The 16,140-nt window shown below is 36.0% G+C and overlaps 1 protein-coding gene across 1 annotated transcript in view; it reads left to right on the forward strand.

The window, feature by feature from the left end:
* LOC139943208 (uncharacterized) overlaps positions 1-14,868 on the forward strand; it is a 154,182-nt gene extending 139,314 nt beyond the window's left edge. Inside the window, exons 3-13 of the mRNA XM_071940022.1 lie at positions 6,055-6,173; positions 7,096-7,357; positions 7,991-8,301; positions 8,607-8,745; positions 9,689-10,011; positions 10,430-10,571; positions 11,882-12,216; positions 12,840-12,978; positions 13,690-13,889; positions 14,134-14,272; positions 14,585-14,868. Coding sequence (XP_071796123.1) covers positions 6,055-6,173; positions 7,096-7,357; positions 7,991-8,301; positions 8,607-8,745; positions 9,689-10,011; positions 10,430-10,571; positions 11,882-12,216; positions 12,840-12,978; positions 13,690-13,889; positions 14,134-14,272; positions 14,585-14,868 — 2,393 coding nt within the window. The remainder of the gene's footprint in view (positions 1-6,054; positions 6,174-7,095; positions 7,358-7,990; positions 8,302-8,606; positions 8,746-9,688; positions 10,012-10,429; positions 10,572-11,881; positions 12,217-12,839; positions 12,979-13,689; positions 13,890-14,133; positions 14,273-14,584) is intronic.
* Positions 14,869-16,140: the final 1,272 nt, after the last annotated feature.

A 16,140-nucleotide genomic window follows, 5' to 3' on the forward strand; every position in this document is an offset into this window, starting at 1 on the left:
GTGTAACTTAAATGTAAATCTGTGGTCATTGTGTTTTGTGTCACAAAAAGTACCCAAATTATTTTATAAAGATAAATGCCTGATCATTTGATCAACCCCTAGGTTGGTTCAAATGAAATTGAATGATCATTGTGATAGTTATAATAACAATAATATTTATTCGGGCAATCACATTTACAAGCACATATACATACATTAAAAAATATTTAAGAAAACAAAGTAAAACAACAGTGGGGTGCCCAGGAGAGCATAAAAGTATAAAAAAATAACTGTCGCCAAAAGGCGTATGTCTCCTAAAACCCTAAAAATACATTAAGGCAAGAGGAGGCATATAAAAAAGCACAGAAGATAATACAAAACACAAAACAATTTAAAAAGGCAAACAAGCAAAGACAAACACAGAAAAACACACCAAAAATGATATACGTAAAAAAAGCAAGTCTATACATCAAAACGGTTTAAGAGCAATACAACAAAATTCCGATGAGGGGACACAAATTAAATGACATTGTGAATTGAATCATAGAATGATTTTCTTCTTTAGATCGGTCTCTATACACGATGTGACCTTTACATTCAAAATCGCCCTCTGTTGACAAAACACTGTACACGTCATATTTCGCCGGGCAAAAAGACGTGTACAGTCTACCCGCAACCCATGCGTTAATAGGCCTATTTGCCCGGTTTTATATGCAGTGTTGATTGTGGTTTTTCATGCGTGACCTCGGTTTGAATGAATAATTAGGACAAAGGGCTTCTGAAATTCAGTCTTTTTTGGCCTTATCTGAAAAGTATTGACAAAAATAATGTAGCAGTACATTCAAATGGAGATTATATCTGTCTTTCTGTATGAAAACAAATCAGTGCAACTTAAAAAAAAAAAATGCTTCAAAAAGAAAGAAAATAAGTCACAAAAACACGGCAAACTTTCCCGTTATGATTGTCGGCAACAGTCCCCATTTGGTATATATGGATAGAATATTTCATATTCTTCCCGGAAATGTTAAAAGCGAGAACACGTCGTAGCTAGTCCAGTCAGGATACAACGAAAAAACAGCATGATGCCATATCAGTCGATGATGTCATCATCAGCCAATCACCGTGCAGGAAAACCACGCTGTCTAATAGTTGATTTTTTGGTAAAGGGAGTTTTGGATTAACGGTGGAAAGCGTTGTATCCTGACTGGACGAGCTACGATCCGGTCTCGTTTTTGACATTTTCGGGAAGAATATGAAATACTCTATCCATAAATACTACTTGGGGAATGTTGCTGACATTCATAAAGGGAAAATTTGCTGTGTTTTTGTGACTTGTTTTCTGTCTTTTTGAAGCAATTTTTTTTACATACAATTTTATCTTTTTGAAATTTGAGTTGCATCGATTTTTTTCATACATAACGACAGATATGGCCTTCGTTTCAATTTTTACGTCTACTTTAGCTGGCTGTCAAAACAAAAGGTCTTGCCCGGCGGTATATTCGTGAATCGTGTACTTTCTAGGTGGCTGCCAAAACAAAAAGGTTTTGCCCGGTGGTATACGCGCGAATCATGGTTTCGAGTGACGTCAAAGGCCACATCGTCTGAAGGGGCCGGCTCCGTATGTGTGTCGTCACTGACTGAAAACGAATAAACCAAAAGTATCAACTTTATTAGATAAAAATATGTCACTTGTCAATTTATTGACCATTGCTCATTTTCAGTATATGATAATGTATCCAGGTGATTTAACAATAGCATGGCGTCACAGGTGTTGGGTTAAAAGTAAATAATATCGACATCATTTTGGCCATTCACTTAATACGCAGTTATTGACACATTAATTGAATAAATATCAGAACATAAAACGGAGGGTGCACTTTATTATGTTACGTTTTTGTTTGCTTGATAGGTCGGGTTTGGCTCTCCAAGCTGGTAAAAGACTTGATGGATGTGAAGCTGCATCGTTTAATGATGATAAAGACTGCTGGACACAAACCGTTAACGTCATTGCACTTGGTCATGTGCTATATGAAAAACATCCTTACGCTGGTTTCCTGTATGTTGTAGGTCACAAGTTCCCGGCAGGTAAATAATGTATACTGGTGTATGGGTAACATTTTAATAGAGGTATTTAAATATAGTTGGAGAATAATTCATTTTATCACTCACAGAATACATTATTCAGTGGACCCACACAACTGTTGTGGTGCCACCTTGGCTAGTTCAGTAATGCTATGTGGGCTTGCTAAGCCCAGTACAGTTGGTCTTTTCATGACCTTGCACATTTTTCCAGGGTTTTGCCGAGACGTCTTTTTGCAATGGGCGGAGCTCAACAGGTCGCCCTATGCTGCTTATGTGCGGGAACTTCACTTCGGTTCAACTTCCAACCAAGTCAACACCAAAATGTTGTACTTGTACTTCGGAAATTTGTAGGAGGGGTGATGTAAATTGATGCAGCCCCGTAAATTACACCGAAATAGCTCATCCCAACCTAAGACAGATGAATGCCATCAAAACGAAATAGAGTGAGATTAGACCAAATAAATTGTGGGTGCTGCAGAACAGCTGTCCCAATGCGGCGACTAAATGAAGTGGCATACCTACTAATGGAACGCCGTTTCATTTCCATCTTCTTTGGGTTAAATGCTCCAAAATATCTGGCTCGAGGATAATCTGTACAATTGTACAAGACTATGCTTTATGTTGTTGTGTGTTGTTCACCCAGCCTGCTGGGGAAATCCAGTTATTTCACCTTTGTAAAGGTCAATCCAGGACCTACTTAGAAATTGACAAATTGTTCTTGTTCTTAAAATAACTGCTCCCATCAATACATTGCCCTGTAAACTCATTTTCGGGTCATGTCACGAAGGGCAATAATTGTACATGCAGCCAATATAAGACAACTTTCACGAAGGAACAAACATTGACTTGTCAATTTCCGTAAAATAGAGTTGCAAGAAAATCTTTTTTTTTTTGCTGCTGAGGTGTTCCTTCCTGTTGTATTATGTAGTGCATATGGTTGCCTCCAAATTTACATTTGTAACTAATGTACAAGATAACGTAGTTTTTAAGAAAGAGGTAATTTCTCACTTAAATATTTGATTTGAGTCCAAGACCTAAGCTGAGGTCCCAAATTTAAGCATCTGAAAACACACACTGTGCGAAAACGGTGTTTTATCTTCGATTCATAAATACCTCAGACAATTTCGCTATTCATATTGGTGGAGAGCGCGTCACGTGGGTGTGTATAAACCTTTGTGTATGGCCGGTAAAAAGTGTTAATTTATGGGCGTGACACGCGACCTTGCACCTGTTCTTATAAGACAGTTTCTTCATTCATATCGGTCGAGAGCAACGGCTGAAACAGTTGTGTCACATCACGCGATACGCGCGAGGCGCATAACATTCCCTTATAAGGAGTTGTTTACCAGAGGGCGGTGGAGGGCTTTATCATTTTATAGCTGGAGGGGTGTTGTGATGAAATAAATCATTTAACAATTAACATTTTTGCATTTAATTTACTTTTTGACCAAAAAGTGATGATGTTTTAGGCCGAAAAGGTATTTATGAATAAGGGAATCAATGTGTGGTGGATAGGTTTCAACTAGTGGTTTTATCCCAACGAGGCCTGGTTCTTGATCATTTTATACCGAGACGAAGTCGAGGTAAATTAAAAAGAACCAGGCCTCGGGAGGTTTAAACCACTAGTTGAAAACCGATTCAACACACTTTGGTTCCCATTCAAATACCTTTTCGGTCAAAAATATCATCACTTTTTGGTCAAAAAGTAAAATAAATAAAAACAAAAAATTAAAACCTCATGGGCCCGATCAAGGAATTACCACCATCCATCCTCTTTAAATTCAATGTAGTTGTGCCAGGCCCATGTTGTCTGAATTTGTAGATTAGACCCTTCAAAATTTGGTTATTTGTGAGCAGTAAAGTACGGATTTTGTTTGTTAAATTTATTGACTTTTCAAATAATCTTTAAAAAGTAAAACCTCATGGGCCGGGTGTGTTCCTTAAATTTGACCCTCCCGCCGGCGAAATGAGTCTGATGTCAAACGAGTAAATGGTCCTTGTTTGACAGTCGATATTCGAATGTCAAACTTAACTAGTTCCTCCTATGAATGCCAAACAACAGTTACTGGTTTGACATCAAACCCCAATGGTCGGTCTCGGTGAGTCACATGGGTATTTCACTTGTGTGATAATGGCGGCGTTGCGAAGAGACGGGCTGCTTCCTGAATCCAGATTTATGTCGTGCGCACGAAAGAGAATTCGTGCGCACAAAATATATAAAAAATTTATTTTTGTAAATGTCCCTTTTAGGCTCCGTACAAAAACGATCACTGTTTACAGTATTATTTTATGACACCCCAAAGTATTGTTTCAAATGTTAAATTTGCATCGGAGAGAAAGAATATTGGTTTTTATCCATACACCCTATATTTGCCTGACACTGCTCTAGAATTGCAAAAGTCGTTGGTCCGAATCCAACCCGAGTAAAATGTCCGTGATTTGTTTTCACAGAACACTAGAAAATACTGAGTATATACAGGGCTAACACACATCGACATTTTAATAGTTGTGTGAGAATAATCTGTACAACTGTACCGGACTACGTTTTATGTTGCTGCGTGTGTTGTTCACTCAGCCTCAACGTCCTTGGTTAAAGCACTGGGGATGAACATGTAGGCTGGTTTGCAAAATAGGAAAGGAATCAAAAAAATGTTGAGTGGTTTAACTGGTTTGGGTTTATTGAACAACATGTGGCATACACTCAATTTACAAGGATCTATGTGTCTTACATAATTATTATGTTAGTTTTTGAGCGATCTATAATCAACGCTTTATTGTAGTTTTTGTTTTTTCAAATTCAAGGGATAACAAGTTTTTTTTTTGCATGACAATTTATAATATACTACTTTTTGAGAAAGATCCCTATAGGGATAGGCCCTTGTACCGGGTGAGTGAAAAAAAAATGCAATTATTAGTTTGGAGTGTATACTTTATGAACAAGAGCAATGTTGAACAATAATGTACATTTCTAAGTATAGTAGACCAGCCAAACTTTAAAAAGTGCTCTAGAAAAAAAAAAAAAAAAAAAAAAAACGGCATAGTTTGTTATTGGCTGGCATCCATGCTAGAAGTATGGATCATGGGCTCGGGAAGACGATTAGGGTGGATGCCCAGCTTGATTTTGTATTTTAAGGTAATTTGGGGGTAAAAAGGTCAACAAAGGTCAAAAATCAATATTTTCAAAATTGGTGTCAAATTTATTCACATTTTGATAGATCTATCCATAAAATGTATTTTTAACTTTATGTTGATACTACAAACCTATGTAATTAACGTATAAATATTGACCTTATGCACAAATGTATAGCAAAACGAAGTGTAAAAGTATGATTATCTTGAAAAGGGTACATTTTGAGTACACCAATTGTTTTTGCACTCCCTATCCTCATTGGTGCATATATTGGTTCCAAACAACATTTTTTGAAAGGTAAATATACCCAGGCAGTTTTTGAGAAAAAAAAAATTCAAATACCACCTTCATGTGGGGGTCTTAACGACTCATTTTAAGGTCAAAATTTCAAATAAGGCAAAACAAACTACGATGGATCCAACCATTTGAGGATATGTGTATATGTACCTCAACCCGACCAGGAGGGCTGTTTAAAATAGCTCCAAAAAGACAAACTAAACCAATCTACACTAACAAACCAATCTTCACTGATGACCAAGAAGAGATACATGATTATTATGAATGCCATGTTCAGGGTAAGATTCATTGAATATAAAAGACTCGGGTGGGATTACCATCCACGACCTTGCTCGGCTATAGCAGGTGCATTACCACTAGGCTACCGAGCTAGCCCACGTCGGGGAAAACAAAAACAAAAACGTTTTAATGGGAAACATCTTTCTCTCTACATTTTAATAAAATACGAAAAAGGTAGCAAAGCCGGGTACTAAGACTTTAAATAAAAATAATCACAGTTCGTGTTTTCTATGAAAGATGTTTCGATTATTTTAAACTTTTTCAAATCGCTCTGTTTATTCCCCCAGACTGTCAGGCTTTGTTGGATGCTGGTAACAAAGACAATGGTATATACACTATCCATCCCTTCCAGAATAACGAAGGAATCAAGGTGCTTTGTGATATGACGAACCATACCGGCAGGATTGTAAGTCAGCACTCATTTGGGAATGCATCTCACTCATGTAGATTCAAAGACATCTTAAACAGTCCGCCAACTCCGAAGCAAAATCTTATTTAACTTTAGTTGTATCCAAGCATGCTTGATGCTCTCAAGGTTACATTACGCCAATAAACACAGTTGGGTAAACCGTTCCTTTGAACATTCTGATCATCTAATTGGAATGCTCTTCTACCGCACCTCAGACTAAAAAGAACTCTCTCCAGCTTCAAACCATCCTAAGAACTGACTTGTATGATATTGTATAGCACGACAAATCATTATTTTTTTCAGAACTGTTAACAAATGAAATAATGTGCTTAACCCTCCGAGCCGGCCTGATAAAAAGAATTGTACATGCTGGATCCACATAGTGTTTGAATTGTGCACACATAATGTTTTAATGGTATGACCAATTCTCTGTAACCACACCTTAACTATTTAAGCGTTTGTTGAAAACAAAATCACACGTAAAAAATAAAATTTTACGTATTCAAATGATTAAGTGTTTGCGAAAACAGTATTTAATTGTGTGTATTATAATGAGAAAATATAGACTAATGGCGTCCCCTTAATATTTGTTTACATTTGACTTAATTCAACCAGAAACCAGCTGCATTACCAGAAATCGGTTCTTAAAAAACAAAATTGATCCACACTTGTTGTAATAACTTTAAGAAAAAAAGGATCGCCCTTTCGCCCACGCCTCCCTAAATATAATTTTTACTATTATATCTTTTTCGAATAGTTTAAATTAGCTTCATTTTATCAGGAAAAGAAAAGAACAGTTTACCGATTTTTTTTTTTTTACATTTTGAAGTTACCTGGTCAAAATAGCTAAATGAAGATCAATCTGACTGTCGATGAAAAAAATTATCTTAACAAAACAAAATGTTACGTTTGTTTCAAGGTGGTCCAGCGACGCTATGACGGATCGGTCAGTTTCAACCGCAGTTGGGCAGAATACAAGAAAGGCTTTGGGTCAATGGATGGTGAGTTCTGGCTTGGTAATGAGATTCTACATGAGCTGACTGATGCTGAAGGGAACTGGACAATCAGTCTGGACCTAACCAATGAAGATAACATGACCGGTCATTTGCTGAAGAAACAGTTTCACGTCGGACCTGGCGATTACACCCTGCTTCTGGAGCACTCCGGGATACAACAAAGTGGTATGTGTAACGTGTGATTTGTATTCACCATAACCAAGGCTCCACTTATTATATTAGGATTAAGGCTATATTCAAGGCTCAATTTAATGTAGTGTTGAACAAAATCTTAAACATTTGTCTTTAACTTTATAGGCAATGTTTTGAAGGGCATGTTCTCTAATTATTATGTTGCATTAAATGCTAACATTTCAAAACCGCCATTCAATTTAAAATTAAATTTTGCTAAATATATTTACCGTTTGTCGACCACTGAGAAAAGTTCAAACGAAAACTATTATAGTTTCATCAACAGTTTCTAGTTAGCAGATATTGTGGATACTATTACCAGGGCTCCACTGATTATATTGATAGTCTATCAAGGTTATTTTAAAGGCTCCATTTATTGTAATTTTTTTAAAGAACAAATTGTAAAATATTTGTTTGTAAAACACAAACGACGTTTTGACGGGCCTGTTCTTAATTACTATGTTGCTTTATGTTAACGTTTTAAAACCGCCATTCAATTTAACACTAAAATTGATACAATTAAATCTGTTAGTTGACTCCGGGAAAAAATCTAAACGAAGCTATTATTAATTCAACAGTTACTTAAAATAACTAAAGGCTGAATTGTTTTTGTTGTTTTCTTTCCAGTTGGTAGATATTGTGGACACAAATTAGGAATGGAAGACGGGAGCATCTCTGATGATAGGATTACAGCATCTAGTCAAAATGATTACTGGTTTCCGCCAAGCAATGCACGACTGAATATGAACGGTTGTTGGGCACCACCTGAAAAACAAGGTTCATGGCTTCAAATTTATATGGGTTTAGAGCCTGTGCATATTGAGGGCGTCATCACACAGGGCAGACCATCCGGTTATTACTGGACGACACACTACCAGGTACAATACAGCATTGATGGCACTGCATGGCTGTATGTGAATGAGGCCTCTACTCCACAGGTAAGAGTACTCGGCAAAGACACCTTCCATCCAGACATGTAATCATGTATTGACACTCCAATTAAGCTATACAACTATTATTCATGACCAAAAGCTTAATTATCATTTTTATTTCTTTATTTGTTTCCACCCCTGTTTTTTTACAGACATTCGTTGGCAACACTGATACAAACACCCCTTACCAATGTTCATTAAAAACACAAACACTCCAATATTGCAGTACAGCCGTTAGTTGTAACCAAAGTGTTAATAATCATTTTGTATTTATTTGTGTCTCCACCTCTGGTTTGAATTTATTTTTACAGACATTCATTGGCAACACTGATGGAAACACCCCAGTTACCAATATATTCCAGCAGCCTATTCAAGCACGGTACATCCGCATCAGACCAACAGCCTGGAACCGCCACCCACTCCTACGCATTGAACTCCTTGGCTGCAGAGGTATTGTTTCAATCAATCACCACGGTTTCAAATGTCAGGCTTATTGTACATAATCTCACTATAAAAGGATTGGGGTACTTTTTGTAACACAAAACTCAAAGTCTACCGATTTACATTTACATTTAACTTACACAGATTGATGATAATGTCAGTAGAAAGCTTATATAAAAGATATTACTTGCTGATGTGCTGTAATTTTTAAGAAATGAGTAAAACAATGTCATGAAAATACGTTGTACATGCTAAAACAACACCAAGGGAAGCTTTCTACAATTTTTGTTTTCAAACTGTGTAAATCTGATGACATTTGGTGTCGTCCTAAAAAACAGTACACAGACCCTTAAAACGAGACACGCCTAACTGATTTCGAACGTAAGTCTATAAATCTCATCTATAAAGCAACTAGAAAACAATTTATTGCCAGACTTGCACAGAACACTGAACATAACAAATTCGGTGCATCAGCTGCAAACCAACAGCCTAGAATACTTAAGATATTGAGCTCAGTGGCTGCAAAGGTAAAGGATATAATTTAATGATGTATGCTGTTGACCACTCACCACGTGCTCCAAGAACACGAAGTCATAAGATTGAGACATTCAAAACTGTACTCGAGTATGAGTTGAGCACAGTATAAATCAAGTACATTGCAAAAATATAGAAATGGTAAAAAGTCGTAAAGTCAGAATATGTTTGCACTCAACCTCACTCCTCTTCAAAGTTATTGTAAACAATTATTAGACTACACATTAGCTAATATTATGAACATGTACTATAAAGCCAAATTAAAACGTGTTTCTAAAGTAAACCATGGTCTTAATAAGAGTTAATTAAAATTAAACAATTCTTAAGTTCACAAGACCATCTTAAAAATTCGCATAAACTGAATGTTTTCAATAAAGGCTGGTTTGATGGAACACTATGAATTTGTTTATTTTCTCAGTCCATGAAGTTTGTCAGCAGAAGCTTGGAATGGGAGATGGTACCATCCCTGATGGAAGCATAACGACATCGTCTACTGATGACCAGTACTGCAGGAAGAACACTTACGGACGGCTAGATGTGTACGGTGGCTGGTGTCCCACATTGAATGACACAGACAGTGCATGGTTCCAAGTGGATCTAAAGCAACCGGTATTGATTCAAGGTGTTGTTACACAGGGTAACAACTACAACACGTACTGGGTTACAGAGTTCATCGTATCTTACGGTGACACTGAGCAAGACATGCGCTTTATAGGAGGTGCAGAAAAGGACAATGCACAGGTATGACGTTATAAATACATGGCAGAAAACCGTTCAATGCAGAATATTGAATAAGTATTAACGACACCATATGTAATTGATTACGAAAATATATTATTTATTGACCATCGATTCACTAAAACGGCAATTTTACTGTTCCTCCATAATCAATAATTATTTTGTTTTACATATGGAAAAGGAACGAACTTTTAAACCAGATTTTGTAAAAAAAAAAACAATTGTTTATAACACTGTTTATCAGCAAGTTTTACCAAAAAGGACACTGCTGTAGTAAGCGTCTGCATATTTAACAATCTCAACTTAAACATAATCGATATTGTGTATGGAAGCTGCGATTCTAATGACATTGGCGGAATCAAACTGTTCTGTTCTGAGATAGCTGTTGTTATTGGGCATCACATAATTATTTTTTACACAGAAATTCCCCGGAAATACAGATAGGAATACAAGAGTAACCAACATGTTTAGTGAGGAAATCAGAGCACGCTACATCCGCATAATACCAACTGGGTATCAAGGCAAACGTCCTGGACTGCGTATTGAACTCATTGGATGTAATGGTAAAGTCGTACACATTATTTTATTTATTTGTCAATCCCTTTTGTTTTTAACCAACAAAAACAATAAAAAGATTTTTCTAATATTTGAATTGTTGAATTTTTGTTTATACTCAAGTCTCAAATTTAAAAGGAAACCTACTGCATTCCTTTTGATCTAATTGACATAATTGAGACATTTCAAACTGTACTCAAATGTTGGTCGAGGACGGTATAAATAAAGCACATTACAAAATGAAGAAATACAAAAAGAGAAGACAAAAAAAACATGTTTTGCACTTTGCACTACACCACTCCCCTTAAAGACACTGGACGCTGTTGGCAATTGTCAAAGACCAGTCTTCTCACTTGGTGTAATCTAAACTTATGCACACAATAACAAACCTGTGAACATTTAAGCTTAATTGGTCGTCGAAGTTGCGAGATAATGATGGAAGAGAAAGCACCATCGTCACACGCAGTTGTTACTTTCAGATGCTTTCTTTCTCGAATACTTCGTTACTTCAGAAAGAAAGCTGTTTCTCGCAATGTTTTATACTACCATACAGCTCACCATTGCTTGTTACCAAGTAAGTTTGTATGCTAGCAATTGTTTGGGATGCGTTTTGAACTCCTGGAATGTAATGGTAAAGTCATGCAAACAATTATTTTACTTATACCATAACCATAACCATAAATTCTTCTTCAATTTGGTTTGTTGAAACTTTGATTAATAATTTTAATGGGCTACGTCTCATATTTTAGGCCAACACTGAATTCATCTTGATCCCATAATATGGCAGAATTTTAGCACTATTATAGACAATCGCTGCAAATACTTTTGATCTTTATCCAAACATGTATCATTAAACATGTATTACATGCACATGATCATTCTAATTTATATTTGTATAGTTAATTTTTATTAAGCAAATAACAATACATAGCAAAACTCAAGGGCTAAATACAACCGCTTCGGGGTGTGCCTGTTTTTGACTCACGCTAATAAGTTTGGCTTCTTGTAGTGAGCTCCCCCTGCAGTATCATAAATGTGTACTTATTTCCTCCTGGCTTAACTGTATTAATTGGAACATGTATATATTTTGCCTGTTTTACAACGTTACTGTGGAAACAATTAACCTTAAACATTTGACCTTAAACCTTAGCTCAATTTGAGAAAACATTTGTCATGTGAATGGCGGTAAAGTCACTTGCTTGTTTTTTTTCCGAAACAGACCATACTGTGACCAGAATTCGAACAATACATTATAAAAAAAAAAAAAATGCACTTCAATTAACCTATTATTGTGTTGCTTTTATTTTAACTGATACAGAACGCTTCTTTTGTTTGGATCGTCTCGGAATGGGAGATGGCAGCCTTCCAGACTACAGAGTCACAGCATCAAGTACACATCAGAGGGAAGATGGTAACTGTCAACCAAGCAATGCACGACTCACTCAATCAGCAAACAACAATACTAATGGCTGGTGCCCTGATCCTAATGACATCAACCCATGGTTACAGATTGATCTCGAAAGTAATGTCATAGTAGAGGGAATTATGATGTTGCAGGGATCTGACCAGGTAATCAATGAAGATGTGAGTCATGGGTACCGGCTGGAGTACAGTGATGACCAGAACACTTGGCATACTATGGGTTCAGCACAGGTAAGAACATACATGTTTAATGTAAACTGATTAGGTTATTGGAACTTAATTATGTCAACCTGTCAAGCTTCTTAAGTCTGCTTCAATTCGCATTCTCGCATTTTGCTCCTCACACCCGGAATGCACTCACCATCTCAATCAGACAGGGAGTCAGACTTTCCATGCAAATTCGAGAAGTGTATCAAACATTATTTTTACCCACTATAACACCCTGTGTTCTTGATGAGTTGGGGCTTTATAATGGTTTCACAAATTCATTAAGTCCGACTCTAAGAACTGACAAGCAAAACTATTCAAACGGATTTGATTGATCTTGTTCAACTTGTTTGTAAACAACCACAATGTCGATGTGCCAAAGATAGTTTAGTTTAAGCTTCTATGGCTACTTTTTAACTACACATTTTGTATTTTGTTTAAATCAGACTTATGGTCTCGAAATAAATTCAACTGTTGTGATATGCACAGTTGAATTGATTTCGAGACCATAAGTCTGATTTAAACAAAATACAAAATGTGTATTGATAATTCTGCTTTGCTAAGTTAAATTGTTTTTGTTTCACTAGTGAGTGACATGCTATTTGATGGGGATAGCATCATAATTTGTAGTTTTTGTTTCTTAACAGATTCTCCGAAGAAACACAGCAGCAGACTCGGTAGCTACCAGCATGTTCCATCCACCAATCACTGCTCGTTATATCCGCATCATACTAAACCAGACTGATGGCTCTCTGTGGATACGTGTTGAACTACTAGGGTGCAAAGGTTAGTTCTAACGAGATGTCTGAGACACATTGTCTTTAAAAAAAGTTATATATTCGTCTAAATATAACAGTGAACTGATCGTGAAAACTGTGTATATACATTAAAAAAAAATCCAACACAGCAATATTTTAAACATTAAAAGAGTGATTGACAAAGTTACAATTTATAATTTTAAAGTGTACATATTTGAATCAGGTTTGCTCAGCTTTTTGAAGCACCTTACAACTCTAAAACCAAGATTGTTCTATAATAGTTAAGGTAAATTCACGTTTTGTAATCTTTCTTTAAAGTAATGGCAATAACAACTTATTTGATTAATAAACGGAACTGTTTTCCCCCACAGACTTTCGATCTGAGAATTGGTTCTTACGATAATGTCTCTCCGTTTTGTTCTCTTAGTATGGACAAGTGTGTTTGCTTTAATTGCTCTGGATGATCAGAAATTTATCAAAAGCTTGGTGACCTTTTAAATTATAATGTTCACACATTTTTTTTTTATTTTTTTTTATGTAGTAAGTATTTTTAAACTCAATTGATCAACCAAAACAAAATTTGTTTATTTAACTCACGAACCAGAGCCCAGTTTGAGCATATCGTGTTATAGATAATCTTTTTTTATAAAGACAATCCAGGTTTACTGTCACTTTACAGAACTGGAGCACAACGCATTAAATTCAAATCTTCAATCTATCAAATGTTTGTATTTTACAGTACGCTGGGTATGTAGACAACGCCTTCTTAATGAAGCCCATATCATTTCCGACGAATCACCACGGCTTCAGATTGACCTGCTGTTAGTAACACTAGTTGAGGGAGTCATAGCACAAGGGGAAAATGAAACGTCATTTCAAGTGGAATACAGTCTCGACAACGTTACCTGGGTCAACGTAAGCCACCAGGGAGAACCTCAGGTAAATGGTTTTGTCATTACATTAACAAAATGATTCATCAAATTGACTATTTTTATTATGGTGGACTTGTTTCTCAACTAGCTTTAAACAAAGACAATTGGTAATCCCAGAAACTCGCACGCACAAGGAATATTGCAACATTTTGATCAATTCATTTTTGATTTTCTTTGAGACCTTATATACAGGCAAATGCTTTAATAACCAAATTGGCTTTAATAAAGTTTATTTATCTCCTGTGCTACAGACATTCATTGGCAGCACTGGACAATCACCGGTTACGAACATATTGTTGGAGCAGCCAATCAGAGCACGCTTCATCCGCATCACACAAATCGAAAACGGTGGATATCCAGCTGTAAGCATTGAACTCATTGGATGCAGAAGTAAGTTCCTCAATGTTAGTTAAAATACTGAATTATGAGTTTAACCGCTGATGTTGTACTTGTTCGTTCCGCTTTAATCTTCACACATAAATCAACACAAACGATCTCGAACATGTGCAAAATCTGCAAAGTGGTTACGTAATTAAACAGTGTATGGTGGTGCCATAAACTGCCTAGACTGCTTATAATCTAGAAAACCCGTATAGGGGTGAAATTCCTTTTAAAAAAATGGTTACCAAAAACTATAAATTGTCTAACTAAAAGAGCATCAAATATTTGTTTTGATTATTTGTTCTTTATTATGTTTTTCAGATAATATTCTTGAGACTGCCAACAATCAAGCCTTCAGCATTCACCATCATGCAGATATTAACCAAGGCTCAACAAACTGCCCAGGTCTGAATAGTGAAGGAGGATGGTGGTTTAATAGATGCTCTGGTATACCTGGTGTAGATAATAACCTTAACGCTGAATATATCCAACCTGGTGATACTAAGGGTCCATACAAACGAGTTATTAGAGCTACTGAATGGAATGGGTCTCGTATTGTAAAGACTGAAATCAAAATTCGCCGCCAATCTCCACCTCGTGGCTAAAAGTATTTCAGGATGAAAATGTTCTAAGCCCATTCACGGTCAAACGATTAGGAAACGCACAATCGCATGTTGGTGCGTTTATTTGTTAAATCGAAAAGCTGTTCAGCCGAGTCTTAAACATGTGTTACAAAAATCCGTTTAAAATTTTGGTCTTTCACCGTCAAAAGATCAAGAAACGCAGACTAGTATGTTTGTGCATTATTTATCATACTCATTTACGGTTTGCCATACAAGATGGCGACTTTTCATGGCAAAAAGGGTTATTCAATACGGTCTATCAGCTAAAACAAATCGAATGCAGCATGACTGGTAACCTGGTGTTTTACTTGGCTCAAAAATGTTTTTTTAGATTACGTAGTTGAATTGGCCAGGTTTGCCCTAAAATCTTTATTTATTCATATTGTGCACTTATTAAGCATTGTTTTAATCAAAGTAATTTTGAATTGTATTTCGTAGATAGCTGCTGAAACCATATTTAAAATTCAGAAGAAGTTATCACATTAATGTAAAGTTAAATAAACTTTTCGTAAACATAAAAAACAAACTGCTAAATAAGTTACAGTTACGTTACGATTTAGAGGAAACACAGGTAGAAATGAATTTATGGGCAATGAGTGGGGTTTAACTTAAGGAAAACAAAACCTTTGTAATTGATTTGAATTTTACAGAGTTCCAATTTTAAAAATGGTTTCTTGTAGAGGTTGATGTAAACAACAAATTTAAAAGGGTTTTATGAATATAGCGAACGGATTATTTAACTTTTCAGCACAATTCGGAAGGAAGAAGTATTAAGTAATAAGCATTGCCGCTTTAAAAAATTATAACTTTAGATAAATGTTCAGTGACTTTATCAAAATCACGCAAATGTAATACTTTGACTGTTATTTTCTACAAACAAAACGGCACAGCGTTTTGTCCCTTTTACTCAGCAATCTAACTTGTCAAACAGCCATATCAAACAATGCGTACCATGGTAAAATGAAACAGTTGCCATGGTAATACGTTAATCTTTTCAGTTTGTTCACCTGTATATGTTACATTAAAACAAGTCTGTTAAAACAAGTCACGAGCTTTGTGTTGATCAACATCCCCCTAACATACCATAACAAAATTGAAGGAAAATGATTACATTGTGTTCCCATGCCTAATTCTCGATGGTTTTAATGTCATTTCGTTAGAGATACTGTAAGGGCCTTGTCACACAAGGTCAATTTACATGGAGGCAAACCAACTGCAGTGAATGTTACAGGACTACTTTGGTGGCAAATTTGT

The sequence above is a fragment of the Asterias amurensis genome, chromosome 10 (genome assembly GCF_032118995.1).
Source record: "Asterias amurensis chromosome 10, ASM3211899v1".
Taxonomy (NCBI): domain Eukaryota; kingdom Metazoa; phylum Echinodermata; class Asteroidea; order Forcipulatida; family Asteriidae; genus Asterias; species Asterias amurensis.